This window comes from Arvicanthis niloticus, chromosome 22 (assembly GCF_011762505.2).
Source record: "Arvicanthis niloticus isolate mArvNil1 chromosome 22, mArvNil1.pat.X, whole genome shotgun sequence".
In the NCBI taxonomy this organism is placed as follows: Eukaryota; Metazoa; Chordata; class Mammalia; order Rodentia; family Muridae; genus Arvicanthis; species Arvicanthis niloticus.
In genome coordinates, this window is record NC_133429.1 from 28,398,806 (window position 1) to 28,419,187 (window position 20,382).

Below are 20,382 nucleotides of genomic sequence, written 5' to 3' on the forward strand. Positions count from 1 at the left end.
TCATAACCAAGCAGGAGGTGGGTAAGTGTTGAACTGTCTTTTTCTCCTTGACTGCTCCAGCAGAGACACCAGTACTCTGACTTTGAACTCAGATGTCTGCATCAGTACTCCAAGTTCTCAGATCTTCAGACTTAGGGTGGGATGTATACAATTAGCTTTTTAGTATCTTCATTCTTTCTAATGTGGGACTTCTCAGTTTCCATAATCAATGTGAATCAATTCCTTAAATCACATTATTTAAGTGTGCATAAAATATGTGTGTATGAAATGTCTGTGGGTATATATGTAATACATGAGAATCTGACTACTGCACCACTGCATATAACACTATTCATGAAATCATTTTCCTGCTTGTTAATCCTGTATCTAGTTCCACTGAATCAGTGGTTCTCAACCTTCTGAATGCTGTGATCCTTTAATACAGTTCCTTGTTTGTGGCAACCCCTAACTGTAAAATTACTTTGTGCTATTTCAGAACTGTAATTTTTCTACTGTCATGAATTGTAATGTAAATTTCTGAAAGGCAGGATATCTGATATGCCACCACCCCAAAAGAGGTCATGATTCACAGGCTGAGAACCACTGTATTATATAATCTATACTTTATGATTTCACTTATTCTTTTGAATACAAGATGGATATATAATTTCAGTGTACACATATGTAAATTATAAGTATATATATGTATATATATAAAAGCATACACACACAGCGAAAAAGTATGCATATTTAGCGTTCTATCTAGATTGAAAATGTTTGTGAGGACTGTAGCCCAGATACGACTGTTCTATTTCCACTCATGACTACAGACCGGCACAGCTGACTGTGTTGCTCTGGTAAACACTGTAACAACAGCTCCCCAGTGAGGTGTATCACTGCACAGAACAGGGGTTCCCTTTGCCATAAGAAGCTGTGTTTTATTAAAACCCAAACTATATTAAAATACATGGAACTTTTGAAATAATTCATACAAATACTATAGATCAGACGGTGCTTTTAGTTCTGTTGTTTCAGATGAAGGAAAAAATTTAGACAATTAGTGTTTGATTTTTCTCAGAAAAACCCCACCAAATGCAATGTATTTTTAGCCAATATATATTTAAGAGCATTTTCTCTAAGGTTTCCAAATTCAGATGAGCATATAAGTGTAATGTACTGTAAACTAGTTTTAAATCTATCAGCCGACTCTATTAACTTTAATATTTGTTGATGTTCACAGTTGAAACTCTTTCTCTTTACTATTGCTTTTGTGTGTTTTGTGTGCTTTGTATGTAAGTGCAATTTGTGTCCAGGTGCACATATATGGAGACCAGTGATCAAGTTTGTTGTCCCTCAGGAGCCTGCCACGTTGTGTTCCTTTTGAGACCTGGGGCTCACTGACTGGGCTGGGTTCTGGCCAGTGAGCCGAGGAATCCTGCTGTCTCTGGCTCCCACACTAGATTACAAGTGTGTGTCACCAGCCAGTTTTGTGCACACTGGAATCAAATGCATGTCCTCAAGATTCTATAGCAAGCACTTTCCCAGCCAAGCTGTCTTACCAGGCTTGCCTTTGTTTGTTTGTTTATTTTCTTTCTTAATTATGAGCAGATATGTCATATTTAGTTTCAGGTTTATTTATTCATATTTTTGGCTTCTTTTACTTACTATGAGTGAACATAAGATGGACTTTTGTGCTGACTAACCCCACCCTACATAAGCTTCAAAAACATTTTATATTAGTTGAAGAAAATAATGAGGTGCAAACTAAAGTAAGAAAGTAGGAAAGTATATTAAAAATCCATTTCTAGAAAGTGCTAGACAGCTAAAAGATACCCTAGGGCAAAAAATAAATCATTGCCAACACTGTAGAAAACATAGAGCTGACTGAGATCAGATACAGCTGTTGGTGTGAAGAAACTGCACAGTGAATGCCAAATACATTAAAAAATATCTGCATTCACCCCATGCAACTGCCAAAAACTTTTCTGAGACATAAGTCCAGCATAAAAAAAAAAAAATCAGCAATGTGCTATATAAGAAAATCTATATAAATAGGCAACTCTTAAGTTTGGCAGGACAATTTATCTCCCTGCTCTATACCTGTCAAAGAACAATACCAAAACCAGCCAGGCCTGATCCTTTTTTCAAGATGAGACCGAGACAGGTCCTGATACTTTCTAATTGTCAACTAACTGTTAAACTTAATATTGCTGACTAAAAAATTGAAAGCTCATATATGTATTTGCTATAAATTATTGCTAGATTGACTTCTTAGAAACCAACATAAAAACTTTGAGAAACAGAGAATTTATGTGCACTTTAACACTGGAGCAGATTTTTAAATTTCCCAGAATCAATCAAATGAATTTGGGCAGGAAACCAAATATTTGGTTATGTAAAGCCAACATAATTAAGAAAATGAGACAAAACTAAGTCAGAATGTTAGATAAAAATCAGGTAAGTTTAATTAACAACCCTGCTTTAGACAGCTGTATTCAAATCAATCATTTCTAATACCAAAATCATTTCCACTACGAGGCAAAGATCATGAGAGTTAACTTCTCCTTTCACTAATTTACAGAAGAGCTCCAAAGGCAAGCTGATTTACTAAAGGACGTAACACTAAAACTATACAGGAGAAGTCTGGTTAGACACGTAACCCTGCTGCACAGTGCGTCTGCACCGCTGTAGACATTCAGGAGCTACCATCTCTATGCTTCCAAAACATTTTCCACCCAGCTCCACTGTGAGAAGGTGCAGGGTTGGAATGGGCAATGGCCCACGGTGGCTCACACATTGAACACTAGTTCCCAGCTCATACTGTGAAACCTTCTGGAAGTGGGGCCTCACTACAAGTGGGCTACTTGAGTGGGATGTGAGGCTTTGAAACCTTTTCCACTTGCTGTTTCCTCCCTGATTCCCACAGTGAATGAACTGTGACCAGTTCCCCAGCTTTCTGCTCCTGCTGCCAAGACTCCCCTGCCTGCTGTGTGCTGGACAGTATCCCTCTGCAACCAAAAGGGAAGTAAGTCCGTTGCCCCTTAATTTGCTATTATCAGGGTATTTTATTACAGCAATAGGGAAAAAAATGAGTGAAGATGGGGTTTAAGGCACATATGTTTAATATCCTTACACATCAGTAACAACTGAGATGTTAGAGCACCTGGTGTATTGATCATGCTGTTGGTTGTATATAAATATATATTATAATTATTATTTGTTTTAATATATATTAACAAATGTGTTTATATATTTTATATATTATATATAATATACATAAATATACTATATGTAAATATAAAGACAATATATTTATATAAACATAAATTTATATGCCTTATATATAATATGTAAAACAACAGAAAACATTATATGTTGGGGGCCGACTTTTAGCAGAAAGCGGCTATCAGCTTTGCAGCCATCTTGAGCCATATACCCTGACATGAGATTTGGATTACAATAGCCTACAACAGCTGAGAACACTCCGATAATCTTGGTTTAGATACCTTGAGATTAAAGGTGCGTGAGATTAAAGGTGTGTGAGATTAAAGGTGTGTGACTTAAGAGTATGACTTAGAAGTATAGAGATCAGAGTTAGAGACAAGACCTAAGGGCATGATTAAAGGTGTGACCAAAAGGTGTGGCTTAGAAGTAAGACATATAAAAGGCAGACGGAGAGAATCAGACTATAGAGGGAGAATCAGACAGGAGACACTTAGAGGAAGAGAGACTGAAGAATAAACGGGATTGAATCACACCCTGTCTGGTCTCCATTCTTTGAGTCTGCCCTCACCCTCGCTCTTGCTGAACCCCGACCCGCAGACCGGAGCAGCAGCTTGGGCCAGGATACAGTGGCCACCCAAACGTGGGTTGGCCTGGGCCTCAACATTTTGCCTGGGCTGCGACGTTTTTGGCCTCCCCAACGTGGGGCTAGTGTGGACCCCAACAAATATAAATATATATATATACCAACAAATATAAATATATATATGTGTATATATATATATATATATATATACACATACATATATATCAGCTTTTATTAAGGTCAATCATTTACCAACATACATCTAGCCACAACCCACTGATGAGTTATAAAATCAATTTGGTGAATTGTCATCAGCATTTTACAAAATTTATGAGAGCACAGTAGAAGAAAAATGGCAACCTACGCCATGGTGTAAGGACCTATTAAAATTTAAATATTACTTAGAAGGGAAAAATACCTTTTTATAAAATTGAAGCATTTCTTTTATAGTTCTATAATTTTAAATATACAGTAGATCATAACATTGTGTGTGATATGTGTGGTGAAGAGTGGAACCCAGGGCTGTATTCACACTGACATATATATGTCTTTTCATGGATTATATGTATCACAAGCCTAAAATGTATTTCTTTTGGTTATCATAGCAAAATATGTGATTATCCCACTCTTATTAAAGAAAAATATATAATTTTACCCACATATATGTTCTATACTATAAGCTTTGCTGGTAAAGGATCACAGGCTGGGAAAAGGAATAGGAGCTTTGGGGCTTATAAAACATTTGGACCCTTTTCTTCCTTCTCAAGAAATACTGGAAAAAAGAAACTATAGCTTACGAGCAGTAAAGAATCAGAACCAGTGATTCTGGTTAAGTATGAGGTTAATGTGGTCAACATGGTTATTTCTCTTACCAAATATCTTTAGTTTCATATTGAATCAGTTATTAGAAATTAGTAATTTTATTTCCTATGTTGGTTTCTCTTAGTTACTATTTTAGTGCTGTGAAAAAAAATATGACCAATGCAACTCTTAGGAAAGAAAGTACTTAACTGGGGGCTTGGTTACAGTTTCAGAGGACTGATCCATTCTTGTCATCACTGGAAGCATGTTGCGATTCTCAGTGCTTGCTATACAGCACATAGGATAGTGTTAAATATTAAAAGATACGGTTTTCTCTTTGAAGATGTGGCTCTTCAGGAAGCAAATGCTGTTTACAGTCTTGGGTTATGCTGAGCTTTTCAACCTCTTCTCTTCGAGCTCATGTGACCCCCACAAATGGTAACAGAACAGAAAAACAAAATTAATTCTAACCACAGAGGTGGGGGAAGAAGAAGAGGAGGAGGAGGGAGAGGAGGAAGAAGAGAAGGAAGAAAAGGGAGGGAGAAAAAAAAAAAGAAAGAAGAAATTAAAAGTGGATATACCAGCTGGGGTGTGGTACATGGCACATGCCTTTAATCTTAGCACTTGAGAGACAGAAGCAGAGAAGGTAGATTTCTGTGTTTGGACCAGCCATTGAGTTCTACACCATGCAGGGCAAACAAACAAACAAATAAACAACAATAACAACAAAAAAACCAACAAACTCCCTGAATATAACAATTAAAATCATGTTAATCTGATAAAATTTAATCTCAGTACACATTTCACACACACACACACACACACACACACACACACAGATTTGATAGACAATATTATTTCAACATCTTTAAATTTTCCAGCTAGAAAGTTATGTGCAGTCAAATATATTCACTTAGTAAAGTACACAGTGACATAGGACAAGAGATACTGTCAGGTCTATATTGATAAGACAGTAATCACAAACACTGAAGCAATGACAGGATTAATTCATTGCTATTACATTTACTACTACGAGAACAGTCATATCTCCCTAGCCTATAGTCATCTTCAGTGTTTCATGCCGCACATTAAGTGTCAGGAAGAACAGAGACATAGCAGCAGCTCACTTTTCATCAAGTATGTTAGAAGTTCAAATGTTACATTGCAGACTCAACTGCTTTTGTTCAAGCTCTAGATCTGTTCAGATGACTCGGCTCTAATAAAGCAATGAAACCAAGTCTCAAAACCCGAACAGTGGTTCAAAGTTTCACCCTTGGCAACTTTTGTTTGATAAGAAATATAAGTATCAGAATGAAAGATGCTTCCAAAAGGTGTGTGCACCCATTTACTGCCTAATAAACCCAGAGACTACTGAGCCAAATGAAGAACGTGGTGGTAGGGAACCCTGTAACACGTCAAAGACTGCCTGCAAACTCCAGTCAGCTTCTGCCCCACATGACTGCAGCAGACTTCCGAGGGGTAGGTGGGAGCACGTGGGAAAGGGCACATGATTACGTCCCAGGACCGAGCTGCTTCTAGGAAAGCCAGGGAAGAAGGGCAATGAAGCCACCCGACTCTCTAGCTACCTGCCCTTTTTCTATTCCCCCAGTTCTTCCAAATCAGTGAAATAGCTGCATAAGCTTAAAGCAGTTGCCTTTCATTGCTCAGACGCATCCGAGAAGCTCATTCAGAGCGCTGATCATTTCTAAGGATACACTTTAATGCCAGAGTAGGGCAGATGCAGACCACTCTGTTAGGCTGAACAAACAAATATGCAAAACCAAACTGAAACGTGGCAGATATTCCAGTACTTTGGACAGCTTGAAGAACACCAAGCAGGCCAGTGAGAGGGCTGAGCGGGGATGCGTGATTGCTGCTATAATCGGGCAACCTGAGTTCAGGCCTCGGAACCCAGGAAGGTGGGCAATGGAGACAGAAGCCACAAAGGCATTCTCCGACATTCGCACACAAGCCCTGGCGCCTTCTCCACACCCCCAACACTAATTCAAAAAAAAAAAAAAAAAATTAAGAGTGACAAAACCAAACTCAAACCACATCAGACAGAAACACTGCCTAGGAGCTGTGCTCTCAGGCTGCACTTGCAACCGTGTGTCATACCTCCACCTAACTCAACTGTATCACTATTATTTAGAGTACATGAGACTCCCCTCCCTTAGCTCTAGTTACAGAAGGGCTTAACTTCCCTGATAACTGATACCTGATACCGGGATGTGATTAAGGTTCCTTTATCAGGAAGAGTTGCACGGATCTGGGGCATTTCAGACATGTTTCATCGTATTCCATTTCCATTTGTATAGGAAAAAACTAGGCTGGATCAAGATGTGAAGAAGAAAAAGACCAAAAAGGACTCAGCGGGGACAGTGAGTGGGATGTAAAGTGAACACACACACACACACACACACACACACACACACACTAAAGAAAATGAAGGACAAAACTACTTACTCCTTCTAGGAGAAGAAATACTACGACTAGTTCCACTTAATTATGGTAATAATCAATACCAAGTCAAAATATTAAAACATCAGTTAAGCTTTGGAAAATATTCTATAACACACTGCAATAAAACTGTTTTTGTTACTTAATGTTCACTTTGGGGCTACTGGCTTGTAATGTAAAGTATCTAAAGGCACTTTATAAAACATATGGTATAAATTTAGTATTCTAATGATTTACAGAACATTAGTTTTGTTTTTGTTTTTTTTTCTGAAAACTCACATTCATGACAGACCACCTCTATGGTCTACCACAGTGTTATGTGGTAAATATATTCATACAAGACACATTGTTTACATAGTCAATATGATCATAAAAAAGTTGCAGTGTACACACCAGAATCTTTTACTAAATTGTGTAAGACTATGAAAAACTCAAATTTACCCCACAACTCAAAGTTCCAAACAGCTGCTCAAATAAAGTGACAATAACCAGTCAGGTGAGTAAGATATGAGGTGAGGGACACGTAACATGTTTGTCCATTCTCACAGAACTCCATGGAGCCTAGAGACTGATATATGACTGGAAGTATGCTAGCCTTGTGCATATAAACCACTTGCCCTGCAAAGACAGCTGTTCTTATGTAACGACTAAACTATATAGTGACATATTCCTATTTCTGTAAAGAACACTTGTGCCAGAGCTGAAAAGCTGGCTCAGTGGTTTAAATACTGTTGCTTGTGCAGAGAATGCACGTTTGGTTCCTAGCACCCACATGGTGTCTCAGAAGCATCTGGAAATCTGGGGCCCTCTTCTGACTTCTGCAGGTATACGGTGCATATACATGTGGGTAAAACACTTATATATGGTAAAAACAAAACAAACAAAACTAAAATAATTTAAAAAGAATGCTAGGAACTATATTACATATACAAAGAAAGGCTGGCTGCATTTGTATTCCATTGGCTGCTACACACACGCACACATGCATGCACACACGCACGCACGCACTCACAATGTGCTCACTAATGAAGAACTGTAAGCTATGAAAATTCTCTTGGATACTCTATTAGTCGCTTGCCTCTTTCTTATCACAGAACTGCTAACTTTTGGCTATAGGTCACCATGCAGTCCATCAGGGCATGGGAATCTTGGCAGCAGGCCCTGGAGGCACCTGTCACAGCGCACCCACAGCCAGCAAGCAGAAAGCAACGACTGCCTGTGCTTGTGCTGCTTTCTCCTTTTATCCAGTCAAGAGTCCCAGCTCATGAGATGGTCCCATCCATATTTAGGGGGAGTCTTCCCATTTTAACTAACCTATTCATCTAATTTAGGCAGTGTCACAGCTGCCCACAGGAGATTGGTCTCTATGGTGAGTCTAAATCTCATCAATTCGATTAGCTCTCAGAGATATTCTTTGCTTATTTCAGGCTTTTCACCATGAATGTGTCTAGCTTCAAACTCTTCATTCCAGATTTACAATACAATTTTCTCTGTTTTTGAATCTGTGTTTGCTAGAAAGTTAGAGGCCTGTTCTTAGAGCATTGTTAGAACACTGAGGCTGGCTTTCTGCACGGTGACTTTGATATGGTTCTAGTCTGCAAACTGGCATCTGAATATGTGTGTCACCTAAGTCTGCATAGAAAAAGTTAAAATAAATATTGCATGTATTTTCTTAAACATATTCTACAGACCATCTTCTCAAATTCTATGTCTTAAAAGAATTATTTAAATTCTTAATTATTTAAATTATATAAATTCACTGTGTTCACAGTGGTGTTCATCAGAATTCCACATGGAGCTCCTGACAAATTCTGATAATTCCAGTGGTCACAGGCCGTTCTCTAGCACCCATGGATAACACATTTGAATCAGAGTTAAGCACTGCTGTAAAACTGCTGGAGTGGCTCACCCCATCCCTATTTTACTACAGCTGAGACTACAACGAGAAAATGGAAGTGCAATATGGCCAAGGCCAAGAGACTGACCTGGATCCCAAGTTTATCTGGCTTTGTCCAGATAAAGTTCTGTACAGAACAACGGAAACAGAAACCACTTCCTACTTGCTTTTGTGTATTTTCTCCTTTTGCTTGGCTGTGCAACTCTTTTCCTGATGTCCAGGTTTTGTAGTTACTCATGTTGCATATACCTCCATCCATTTCAAATGTCAGTTAGACTACCATCCTGTTTATTCTCTGCTTTACTGAAAAGCAGAACTCCCAGCTTTCAGGTATATGACAAAAACAGGTAACACCAGGTAACTATTTGTTTTTACCTGATCAAAGTTTATTACTACCTATTTGATAATATCAAGAATTCTCCGTAGATAAGAGACTCTTATCAGGAACGTCTTCCCATTCATTAATTCATGCTTTAATTAATGGCAAGAGCTTTTCAGAATAGCCACCAAGATAGACGCTTCAGGGACAGTTTTGTAGAATGAAAGGAGCTAGAAATTGAACTTCTATAGGAAGACCACTAGAAGTCCAGTAGACATTCAACACGAATGGCACTTGAAGTGCTTAGAATGGAGGATCTGAGTTTTGAGGAAGGCTCAGGAGGTCTAGAGAGATCAACAAGACAAACTGAGAATATGAGCTACTGAGAGGTTGTAGGACCAAGTGCATATGAAATGTATGCATTGGCTCAGTGTGGGATTTCTGTAGACCACATACTGATCTTAAAGCTCACCCTTTCCAGCTGCTGCCACCAGAGAAGAATCTGGAAAGACAGGGTTCTCCAGTCCTTTCACTACATACTTGAAAGAGGGAATTTTGGGTGTTAAAATTCTTACTGCTTTGCACGAGGGACAAAGGGCAAAACATAAGAAAAAACTATGCGGACATTGACTTCTATTTTACAATAAATAAGAGGCTATTATTACTATTGGTATCATGTATTTCCTCATTAAATAGTACACAGGGAGAGAAACTGAGAATGTGGCTGTTGGTCTCTGATGACCAACTTTCAAAATTCTTATTTCTGTCTATTTTGGGACCTCAAATGTCCAATGAACTCACTGAACAATGGTAATGTTCTATCACTGATAATGTAGCTAGAAGACAGCCACCGTTATCTAGGCAGGGTCTAAGACTGCTGCTCAAGAATCTGTTAACACTGGTTTCCATTTCTAGGGTATAAACAACCAGTTAACCTACTCAAAACATTCAAAGAGTAATCTATGATTAACAGAATGGGTAAGAAGATGACAGGACAGAGGCAGCTATGAGGAGAAGCAGTGAGCATGAGAGTGAAACACAGACTTGACCTTGGATCTGAGAACTACTGCAGCGACTTCCCAACTCTTCAAGACGTACCTCAAATGACTGCACTGGAATACACTTTCAACCCCTGAGAATGAGATAAGATGTGCTACTCTGAAACAGACATAATAGTTTTATAAGTATAGTAGTATGACAGATACTATACTTATATGTATAGTAACAGCAAAGAATGCTTACTACACTCCACTGTAGCTAAAGTTAGAAGAAACTAGAGCTAAACACGGGTGGCATACTTTGTGTTTTCTTCACTGTAAAATGAACTACCAATCTATTTCTTAATTTCTTGTTCATTAGAACCACCATGATTTTAAACAAACATTTCCTATTTAGGGCCATATAAACATGGTAAATGAATAATGAAAGACCATCAAAGTATATTAAGAAATATAAGGTAACAGAATGGTTTATGTTTGTGTTAAAATAACACAAATGGTGTATGTAGGTATAATATATCTATGTATATTTTTATTCCAGAAAGACAAAGAGAAAATAATTATGCATTTAAATATTGTTCTTCCATTTTCTAGTCTAAATTATTTTTACAACTTATTAAGAAGGTTCCTAGAATTAAATCTCTCGTCTTTTACTAAAGTTGTCATTTAAAAATAAAAACAAGGTAAAGATGGCACCTCACATTATTTTGTATTATTACCACAAATAAGAGTGGAAACAGTTGACATTCAATGAATGTTTGCTAAGCTGAACTGTTTGTTATCTATTTGATTGTCCTAGCTCTTGAAACATTGACTTGTATGAGCCACTCCCAAAGCTCCTCCCTTATAACTCTTGAAGTGTCATGTGCAGTAACTTACACACAAATGATGGTTTGGATAATGACCCCCCATAGGCTAAAGTATTTGAATGCTTAGGTCACCAGGGAGTGGCATTATTTGAAAGGATTAGGGGTTGGAGAAAGTTTGTAATTGAGGGTGGGCTGTGAGGTATAGAAAGTCCAAGCCAGGCCAGTGGTTTCTTTTCTTTCTGCTTCCTTCAGCTCTAGATGTAGAACTCTCAACTACCGTGTCGCCTTGTGCCACATGCTTTCTGCCACACTTATAATGGATTAAATCTCTGAACGTGTAAGCAAGCCTCAGGTCAATGCCTTCTTTTATAAGGTTATGGTCATGGTTTCTCTTTACAGAACACTGGCTCTGACGCCATCCTCCTTACTTATATAAAATGCAGCTGATATGACAGGAAACAGTACTTTGTCCCAATGCTTGATGACTTCTTTGAAACAATCTATAATAATCTATTTTATCCATCCATATAAACAAGTTTAACTTGATATGCTTAATTCTGCAAACAAGAAGCCCAATGGCTCATTGCAAAATTTTTCTTTGGGAAGTGTGGTGGTTTGAGTGAAAATGGTCCCAATGTGCTCAAATATTTGAATGGTTGGTCCCCAGTCAGTGGGACTCTTTGGGAAGTTGTGATATTATTGAAGGAGGTGATATTACTGGGAGTGGGCTTTGAGGTTTCAAAATCCCATGCTAGTCCCAGTTAGCTCTCTCTACATCATGGTTGTTATCTCACGATATGAGCTCTCAAATACTGCTGCAGTGCCTGTCTATCTACTCCCATGTTCCCCACCATGGTGGTCATGGACTCACTCTCTCAAGCTGGAAGCAATAACAAGTTAACTAAGAAGATTCCAGAAGTGGGATATTGCTATGGCAGGCCTCACCATGCTCTTTTTGGGAAGACTATGGGACTCAAGATTTAAAAAGTGGTGGTCTGCTATATTCTGGGCTTACTGGGCCATCCTAATAGGAGCTTGGAAGAAAGTAGTGCTGAGAGCAATCTAGACTAAGCATCAGCGATATGGTTCTGGCTTTAGTGTCATGGAGGATATAGGAGAAAAGGGGTTGTAGAATCTTCTGTGGTTAAGAAATCCACTACAAGTGTGGCAGGGGAGTTCCTGCTTGGAGTCCTGAAGAAACCTTTACAAGAAGCTGTAAAAGTGAAGCCTGGATTGTACTGGGGACCTAAGAATGGTGGAAGTGCCAGAGCCATGGGATGTCTACTAGAAAAAGTTGCACACAGGGAGTGGAGCCAGCCAGAGAAGTATGTTCGAGTCAGCAAAGCTGGAAGGGTAGAGTCATGTAGTGTCACCCCCTAATGACCAAGCATTCAAATCAATGGGCTATGGAGCCATTTTTATTCAAACCACAACAATGTCCTATTCAAACTTAATTAAAATACTACTTAATTCATAAGGGAATAGTCATTATTAATAGCCTAAAAATTATACGAAACAAATGTGAAATAGCAGTTTTGAAACTATATCTTGTGAAGAGATTTATCATTCAAAATCCACCAAGCAAATGCTATATTGCAAGCTGCAAACACATCTTTCATTTTACTTTGCAGGCAGAGTCCAAAGAACACAAACTGAATATTACTATTTTAATAAAATAAAAGTACTAATCAAGCTCATAGAAATCTAAGTACTTTGATTACTCTTTTTAAAAAGATATCAGTTCTTCAGAAATGAAGAAAACTGGGAATGAGGTTAGATTTTTGTATTTATGAAAATTACTTTACTATCACAATGAAAGCAAAACTTAGAAGTATTTATAAACATAAATCTTATAAAATAGATACTGTATATTATAGAATTTTAGAAATATTTACGAAGTTTTCAGTCTTCATTAAATCCTTTTTATGGCCAAAGAAATGATCATAAAATATAAAGGTGGTATTGTATCTAATTTCATTAATATTATTAATGTTAAATTTGCAACAAAGTTAGATGCGATCTCAAATGCTAATTCAAGTGACAATAATGACTGGGCATGGTAGCATAAGCCTCAAGTCTAGCAGTTCTCAACCTGTAGGACGTGACCCTTAGACTTTCACAGGGTTACATATACATATCCTGTATCTCAGATGTTTACATTATGATTCAGATCAGTAGCAAAATTACAGTTATGAAGGAGCAATGAAAATCACTGTGTGGTTGGGGGTCAGCACAACATGAGGGACTGTTTGAAAGGGTCCAGTGTTGGGAAGGGTGAGGACTGCTGCTGTAACTCCTCCAGCACTCAGGGGGGGAGAGGCTGACGGAGCCTTGAGCTCCTAGCCTGACTGTCTTCATAGTGAGCTCCAGGACATCAAGACCATACAGTGAGATCCGTTCTCAAGAACAAAAGAAAACAAGCAATCACGTCGCAGTAATGCCCAAAACAGAAACAGAAAACAGTCCTGATAACTGAAATCAGTGAAAATCATGACAAGTAGAGTGCGTACTACCTTTATGCTGGTGTTCAAATTCCTCAGATAAGAGATGGTAGCAACAACCCACACTGCAAACTCCCTTGACTTCAGCCTTGGATGCAAATATCCGCAGAGTACTGGGTGCAAGGTCACCACAAGTATGCAACCCCACCATTAAACAGTCCTGTAGAGATAAGAAGAAAAATAGCAATTAACAGGAGAGTTAAAAACTACACAGGTAAAGATTTTAAGTGTCTTTTCAAACATGTGGACCTTTTAAATGATTAATTCTACCTAAAAAGTATTACATTATCATTTTATGCTCAAAATGAATAATTGTTCCTATTGCTTCTGTTGGGATTTTTGTTTGTTTTGCTTTTTTAAAAATTTCTTCATTTGTATTTTCTCTCATTTCTTTTATAACTAATATTTGTTCAACAACTAGATATTGCAAATTAAAGGTTAAAATTGGGTCAAAAATGCAGCTACTCTGATAACCCGAGATTTGAAATGTTTGTATGATACTAGCCAATTTCTTTTATTGGTTGAACTTCTTTAGGCTGCCTACCTTGTAAAACATGGTTATAAGAAACAGAAATGGTACAAAGTTGTCATTTCTAGTCAAATACCAACATATTTGCTTACTTTATTCATTGATCAAATTTAACAAAATAAAAATCAAGATATGTATCTTTGCTCTCAATTTTCTAGCATGACTTTTATGTAAAACTTGTCTTATGAAATTTTTTCCAATTACCCAAATCCTAATTCAAATGTACTCACATGTAATCGAGCATAAATGTACACAAGCATATAATTTTGTCAATCTGGAAAATCATCTCAAAGTAATTTATTCTTGATTTGTTTGAAACGAATCATAAAATTAAATTAACAAAAGCAAGTAGGACCTCTCTGTAGAAAATCTGTGTCCACGTACTTTTGCTGTTTGGATTCAAAGACTGCAGGGAAGTTACATGATCCTTTGAGTATTTAAGGAGATACCCTTAAACACATATAGTCTATGGATCACATTAGTATTAGATTTATGATTTGAATAAAGTCATAGCCAACTTCTCAGGGTGTTCTTTCACAACATAAACAAAACAAACAAACAAACAAACAAACAAAAAGCCCACAAGCCACAATTCATATCCCCCAAATGCTCGGTAAAGAATTATTTGTCTAACAGCTCAATTTTTAAATACCAATTAAAATTAAATATAAAGGTATAGGTAAAGTTAGGCATGGCAGTAAGAAGTCCCAGCTGTCAGGAGGCTGAGGCAAGAGGAATGCCATGAGATTGAGGCTGGTTTGGGCTACCTAATGAATTACAGGCTATTATACAGCTAGCAGGCTTATAGAGCAACACTGTGTCTCAAAATAAAACAAATGACAACAATAAAAATAAATATAAATGACACCGAGTTTAAGAGATATCAAAGAACTGGTTAAGCATCAATGAGTCTAATTATACAAACAAAATATATCAGTATCACTAAGAACATAAACTTGGGAAATAGCTGAATTTAGAGTCTGCTTCATTAAAAATATGATTTTTCAACTTTAACTTTTCAGTTTGTTATAGATTCCCTATGATCATGTCTCCCAGGCTGTCCTTGAATTGAGGGCCCCCTTGCTTCAGTCGTTATGCTATCTCTGGCATATGCTACCACAATTAGGTTGTCCTGTTCTAGTAATATAATTCCAAAAACATTTTGAAAAATTTAAGTGACAAAATACACTAATATTTTGTATTTTAACCCTAAAAAATTGTTAAAGATAACCTACTTATTGTTTTTAAATGCATGCAGACTAAGGTTTCATGTAACTGGTGCCTTTTACAAGTGCATAGCTGGGGCTGGGGTGCACTGGAACAATGGCTGAGCAGTTAAGAGCATGTACTACTCTTGGAGAAGGCAGGTTTTGTTCTCAGTATGTAGGCTGGGTGCCTTAACTGCCTATAATATAGATCCAGGGCATCTATTCTCTCTTCTGGCCTATATAGTTGCTGCACTCACATGCATAAACTGTATAGAGACACATGCATATACATATAGTTTAAAAATAAAAATAACATCTTTAGAAGAAAATCAGTAACAGGAAACCCTCTAAAAATTGTGTAAGACAGAAATTTAAATATCTAAAGAATTCTGGAATCTTTGTTTAGCCATTTCCTTTGAAAATATCTTTAAAAATTAACAAAGAATAATATTAACTTCAAAAGATACTTTGTTTTCTAAAGGAATTAGGCTAAATAATCTCTAGAAGCTTCTGAATAATACTGTTTTAACATCTAACAGTGCATTTAAGATACACTGTCTTCCAATTACATAACTTGATAACTTAGAAAACATTAAAACCTTAAAGAAGAGTCACAAGCTATTCTTGCTCTAGGAAACTGCATGTTGGTTAATAACTTTTATGCTCATTACCTCTCTATCTGTTCTCACTCTCCTGATCTGATCAACTGTGTGTGTGCATAAAAACATCATGGTGTACTCCATAAACATCTATAATTATTATAAGTGTCAATTCAAAATAATAAAACTATGAAAACAGACATTTCTTGACTTAGAGTTTAAAGAGCCTCTAAGCTGTGGATAACGTGGCTTCCTGACTGGCATTTGTGCCAGCCCTTCTATCTACCAGTGAAATGAGTAGAAGGTTTTGTATTCCATAGTATATATACCCTTATTCAGTGTTGACAGCTGTGGGGACCATGAAAGCCCGTTTAGGATTCGACTCTTGCTCCTTAGGATTACTGTGTCATATAGGATCACATTAGTACAGTAACAAGCTACTCAAATTGTATTCTGTCACCAGCACTTTTGTAAACTAAAGAATTCGAAAGTTGAATCACCTCCAGATCTTCAATAATGTCATGCAATTGTGAATCGGCAGTGATGAAAGAGGTCAGTGGTGAATATATGCTTGAGTCCCTTGCTTTGGATGTAGCATTTCTTCTCTCTTTCCTCAGTCCAGACATTTCTGTGTCGGGCACCTGTGATGAAGTAGGTTCGATGGCATCTACAGGCAAAAAGTCTATGAAAGAAAAGGCATCTTCGAAACACAAATTTTCTTCCTCAACTGGCTGAGCAAGTAGATTTCTTTGCTGTTTTCTCCTGATTGAAATTGCAGACCCTGAAAAATCTGGCAAAACATCAGCAGCCATGTCTTGATTCCCAAGCCTGCTCCTCTGCACACTCTCAGAGTCACCCTTACACTTGACTTCCTTTTGTACTTGCAAATCTTTTGGCATTTTTAATGGCAATCCATTGGCATCTGTTCTTAACTGAGAATGATACAGGTTCCAGTGTTTCTTCAACTTCCTGTTTCTCTCCTTAGCTCCATGAGTATTAGTGTTTGAGGAATCGATGCCATAAACGTTCAAACCGTATTTTAAGGATAAAAAGGAACTTAGGTAGCCTTTACCAGAACCCACGTCAATTACCTGAAGAAAACAAAAAGGAACAAACAGTCCTCATATGTCATTAAGATGAGTAACAAATGCAACATATCCTTTATATGCTATATTTGCTAATTTCATGTTTTGATTTCTATTAAAAATAAATCACTGATCATTTTTATCCAACATTTTCCAGTTCCAGATAGTACAGTAAATCAAAGGAACAACTAAGGAACAAAAATAATATTGGAAGCAAGGAAGAAAGTATGTTTTTTTTTTATCATATATGGCACTATTATCGCCACAGAAAATCTCAAAGAATATCTTTAGACATCAACAAAAATAACTGCTGTATTAAACAATGTGCCAAGGTGTTGGGATAACCATATACATTGTATCAACTGGCTATGAAGTTGTATTCTCAGTTGTTAACTGCTGTGCCAGCAGTACAGGGCTAGCAGGACATGTAAAAAGTTTGTCACTGCTGTGGGGAGGAATCTTTCCCACTATGCTGATAGCCTTTTTTTTTTTTTTTTTTTTAAAGAAAGAAGTGTCTCGTTTGACCAGCAAAGTGCTGTAGGCTGAAGCTTGGGCAGAAAAGAAGCAGAGGAGAGAGAGGCAGCTGGACAAAAGCAGAAAGAGAGCAGGAAAACAGAGCAGTGAGAGCCAAGTGCAGAGATGAAGTGGAGGAGAGATCTGCTTAAGTTTGATGGGCTAGCTGAGGGACCAGGCCAGCCAGCAGGACCCCTGAAAGTCCCACAATACAAGGGACCAAGTAAATAGAGATTAATAATGATCCAACAGAACATATATAACACAGCAGTAACAAACATTCTGAAGGCAAAGGTTTTAAAACAAGACAATATAACAATACCCAGCAGTAAGTTTAACAAAGGACAGAAGATGCATACATTGAAAACTATAAATGTCATATAAAATCCTGAAAGGTCAAACAGAGACATAGCTGAGATAGCTCATGTCACGAACCAACAATCTCAATACTAAGAAGGCGATGCTTCTCTTTCAGCTCACAGAGATCAACTCAATCCTAATTCAGTCTAAAGACACTGCAAATCATATACTACAATATACACAGGAAAGCAAATCACCTGCAAGTAACAAAACAGATTTTCAGAAAGAATAAAGTTAAAAGATATTATTAGTTCAACAATTAACATAATAGGCTCGGAAGAAGGCTCAGTGGATAAAGAGATTGTCTTTCAAGCATGATGATCTAAATTTAGATTCCCAGAAGATACATAAAGTGGGGCAGGCATGAGCCTACCTATCTATAAGCAAAGCACCAAGAAGCAGGACAGGATCTCTCCAGCAATCTGACTTGCCAATCTGAATTGGCAAGGTCTGAGTTCAACAAGAGATGATGCTTCAATAAATAAAGTTGAGAGTGACCAAGGAAGGTCCACCAGATGTCAGCTTTGGGCTGTCATAGCACACCCATACATATATCATGCACACATGCTGAAGACACATACAAAGATGGAGGCACACTACACATGAATACACATGCAAAAAGTTAACATAGAACAATGACCCAAACAAACTAATAGTGCTCTATCAACAGATATAAATCATCAGGGGAAGATTCTGGAAATAGACCTGAATTTAGAAATATTAGGTAGACTGCCCAAGGACAAAATAATCTTTTCAGTAAATAATACGGTGGTAAAGAAGTAGCTAAACGGAGGGAAATAAACTCTGCCTCTCACATAGGAAACAAATATTAAAAGCAGATTACAGGTCAACCTGTACGACTAGAAATAATATACTTTGCCAGAGAACATAAAAAAAAAATCTTTGTGATCTATAGATAGGCAAAGATTTTGTATATAGGACACAAAACCATGAACGACAAGACAGTTCAGATAAATTTCACTAAAATTAAAGCTTTTGCTATTCACAAAATACAGTTTAAATTTAGAAAAAAATATAGTTTTACCTCTCTCTCTCTCTCTCTCTCTCTCTCTCTCTCTCTCTCTCTGTGTGTGTGTGTGTGTGTGTGTGTGTGTGTGTTTCCTTCTATCTCCTTCCACCTAAGGACTGAACTCAGGATGTCACACTTGGAGGTATGTGGCTTTCTCTGCTGCATCATCTTGCCAGCCTCTGCCCATTTAGAATATATAGCTAAACGTAGTAGGGAGGGGGCTGACTAGTCTTTTTGGCTTATTGACAGTTGATGGTGGATAAGGAAGGAAAGTCATTTTTAAAGGTCTTTTTAAGGGTGGGACCCAAGCAGGTAAACCATGCTCCAGTGAATAACTCCACATCCCTGAGTAATACAGGCAGCGCTGGCTGGACTCGGGCTATAATGAAAAAGGACCCAATGTTGAGAGGAGGAACAGAGGGGATTACATACATACGTACGTACATACATACATTACATACATGCAGGCACACACATGCGCGCGCGCACACACATATACATACATAAATACATACTTCCAATACACAGAGCAAACATTATCACTAAAAAGGGAAGATGAGGAACTAAAGCCATACCGAAACACACCAGGGAAAACCACCAAACTTTGTAGCTCCATGCTTAGTATCTGGGTTTTGTTTGCAAAGGGCTTAGGTAGCTCCACCCTTTCGACTTTGCTGCCTCAAACACCCATCTCTCTCTTAGACTGATTCCTTCCTGTATACAGCCCTTCCTTGGCAGTCTTCCCACAGTTCTGACATTCCAACATCTCAGGTTGTGCACAGTAACTCAGACTTCACCTTTACAATGGCCTCCCTGGATTTCCTCACTGGGACTTTGCCTCTGTCACATGTTGTCAGGTCTCAATGACCCTGTAAAGTCATGGAAGAAGAAAACATGACTACCTCAGTCTTACATCTTTTATACCTCCAAAATGAGTATCATGTGCCAACACCATCAAGTCTAAGTGGCAGCTGAGGATGGAGCCTGCCCCATTGGACCCCAGGTTCTATAGCTTCTGTATGCTGAAGATGGGGCTTTCCTAGGTACTGCCTTCCAGGAAAAGAAGACTTCTCTGACTTTTTCTTTTTACAGATTTGACCCTAAAATCTATGGAGTCTTGCTCTCTAGGTACCTGTGATGGCTATTCTTGGCTGTCAACTTGTCACTATCTTGGGTTAAAAATCAAAGATAGAAGGGTACACCCGTGAGGGCTTTTGGTTAATTAGAAGTGAGAAGACCCACTTCTGACAGACCTTTGAGATGCGAAGGCACATTTTTTTATTCGGATCTTTTCACGTGGAAGATCCACCTCTAATCTGATCCATGCCTTCTGCTTGAAGCCTCTCTAAGGACATGGAAGAAGGAAGCTTTCTCTCTTTGCCTGCTTGCTCTCTCACCTAACCAGCAAGTCCATTCTTTCACTGGAATTACAGCCTATCTCTCAAGAATTCCAGTATATACTGAAGATCAACTGAGACATCCAGCC

The 20,382-nt window shown here is 37.9% G+C and overlaps 1 protein-coding gene across 2 annotated transcripts in view; it reads right to left on the minus strand.

Moving 5' to 3' along the window:
• Mettl25 (methyltransferase like 25) overlaps positions 1–20,382 on the minus strand; it is a 70,889-nt gene that overhangs the window by 37,706 nt on the left and 12,801 nt on the right. For both annotated transcript variants that reach the window (XM_076920116.1, XM_076920117.1), the window contains 2 exons: positions 16,409–16,999; positions 13,585–13,732 (listed from right to left, as the gene is read on the minus strand). In XM_076920116.1, the coding sequence (XP_076776231.1) occupies positions 13,585–13,732; positions 16,409–16,999 (739 nt within the window). The remainder of the gene's footprint in view (positions 1–13,584; positions 13,733–16,408; positions 17,000–20,382) is intronic.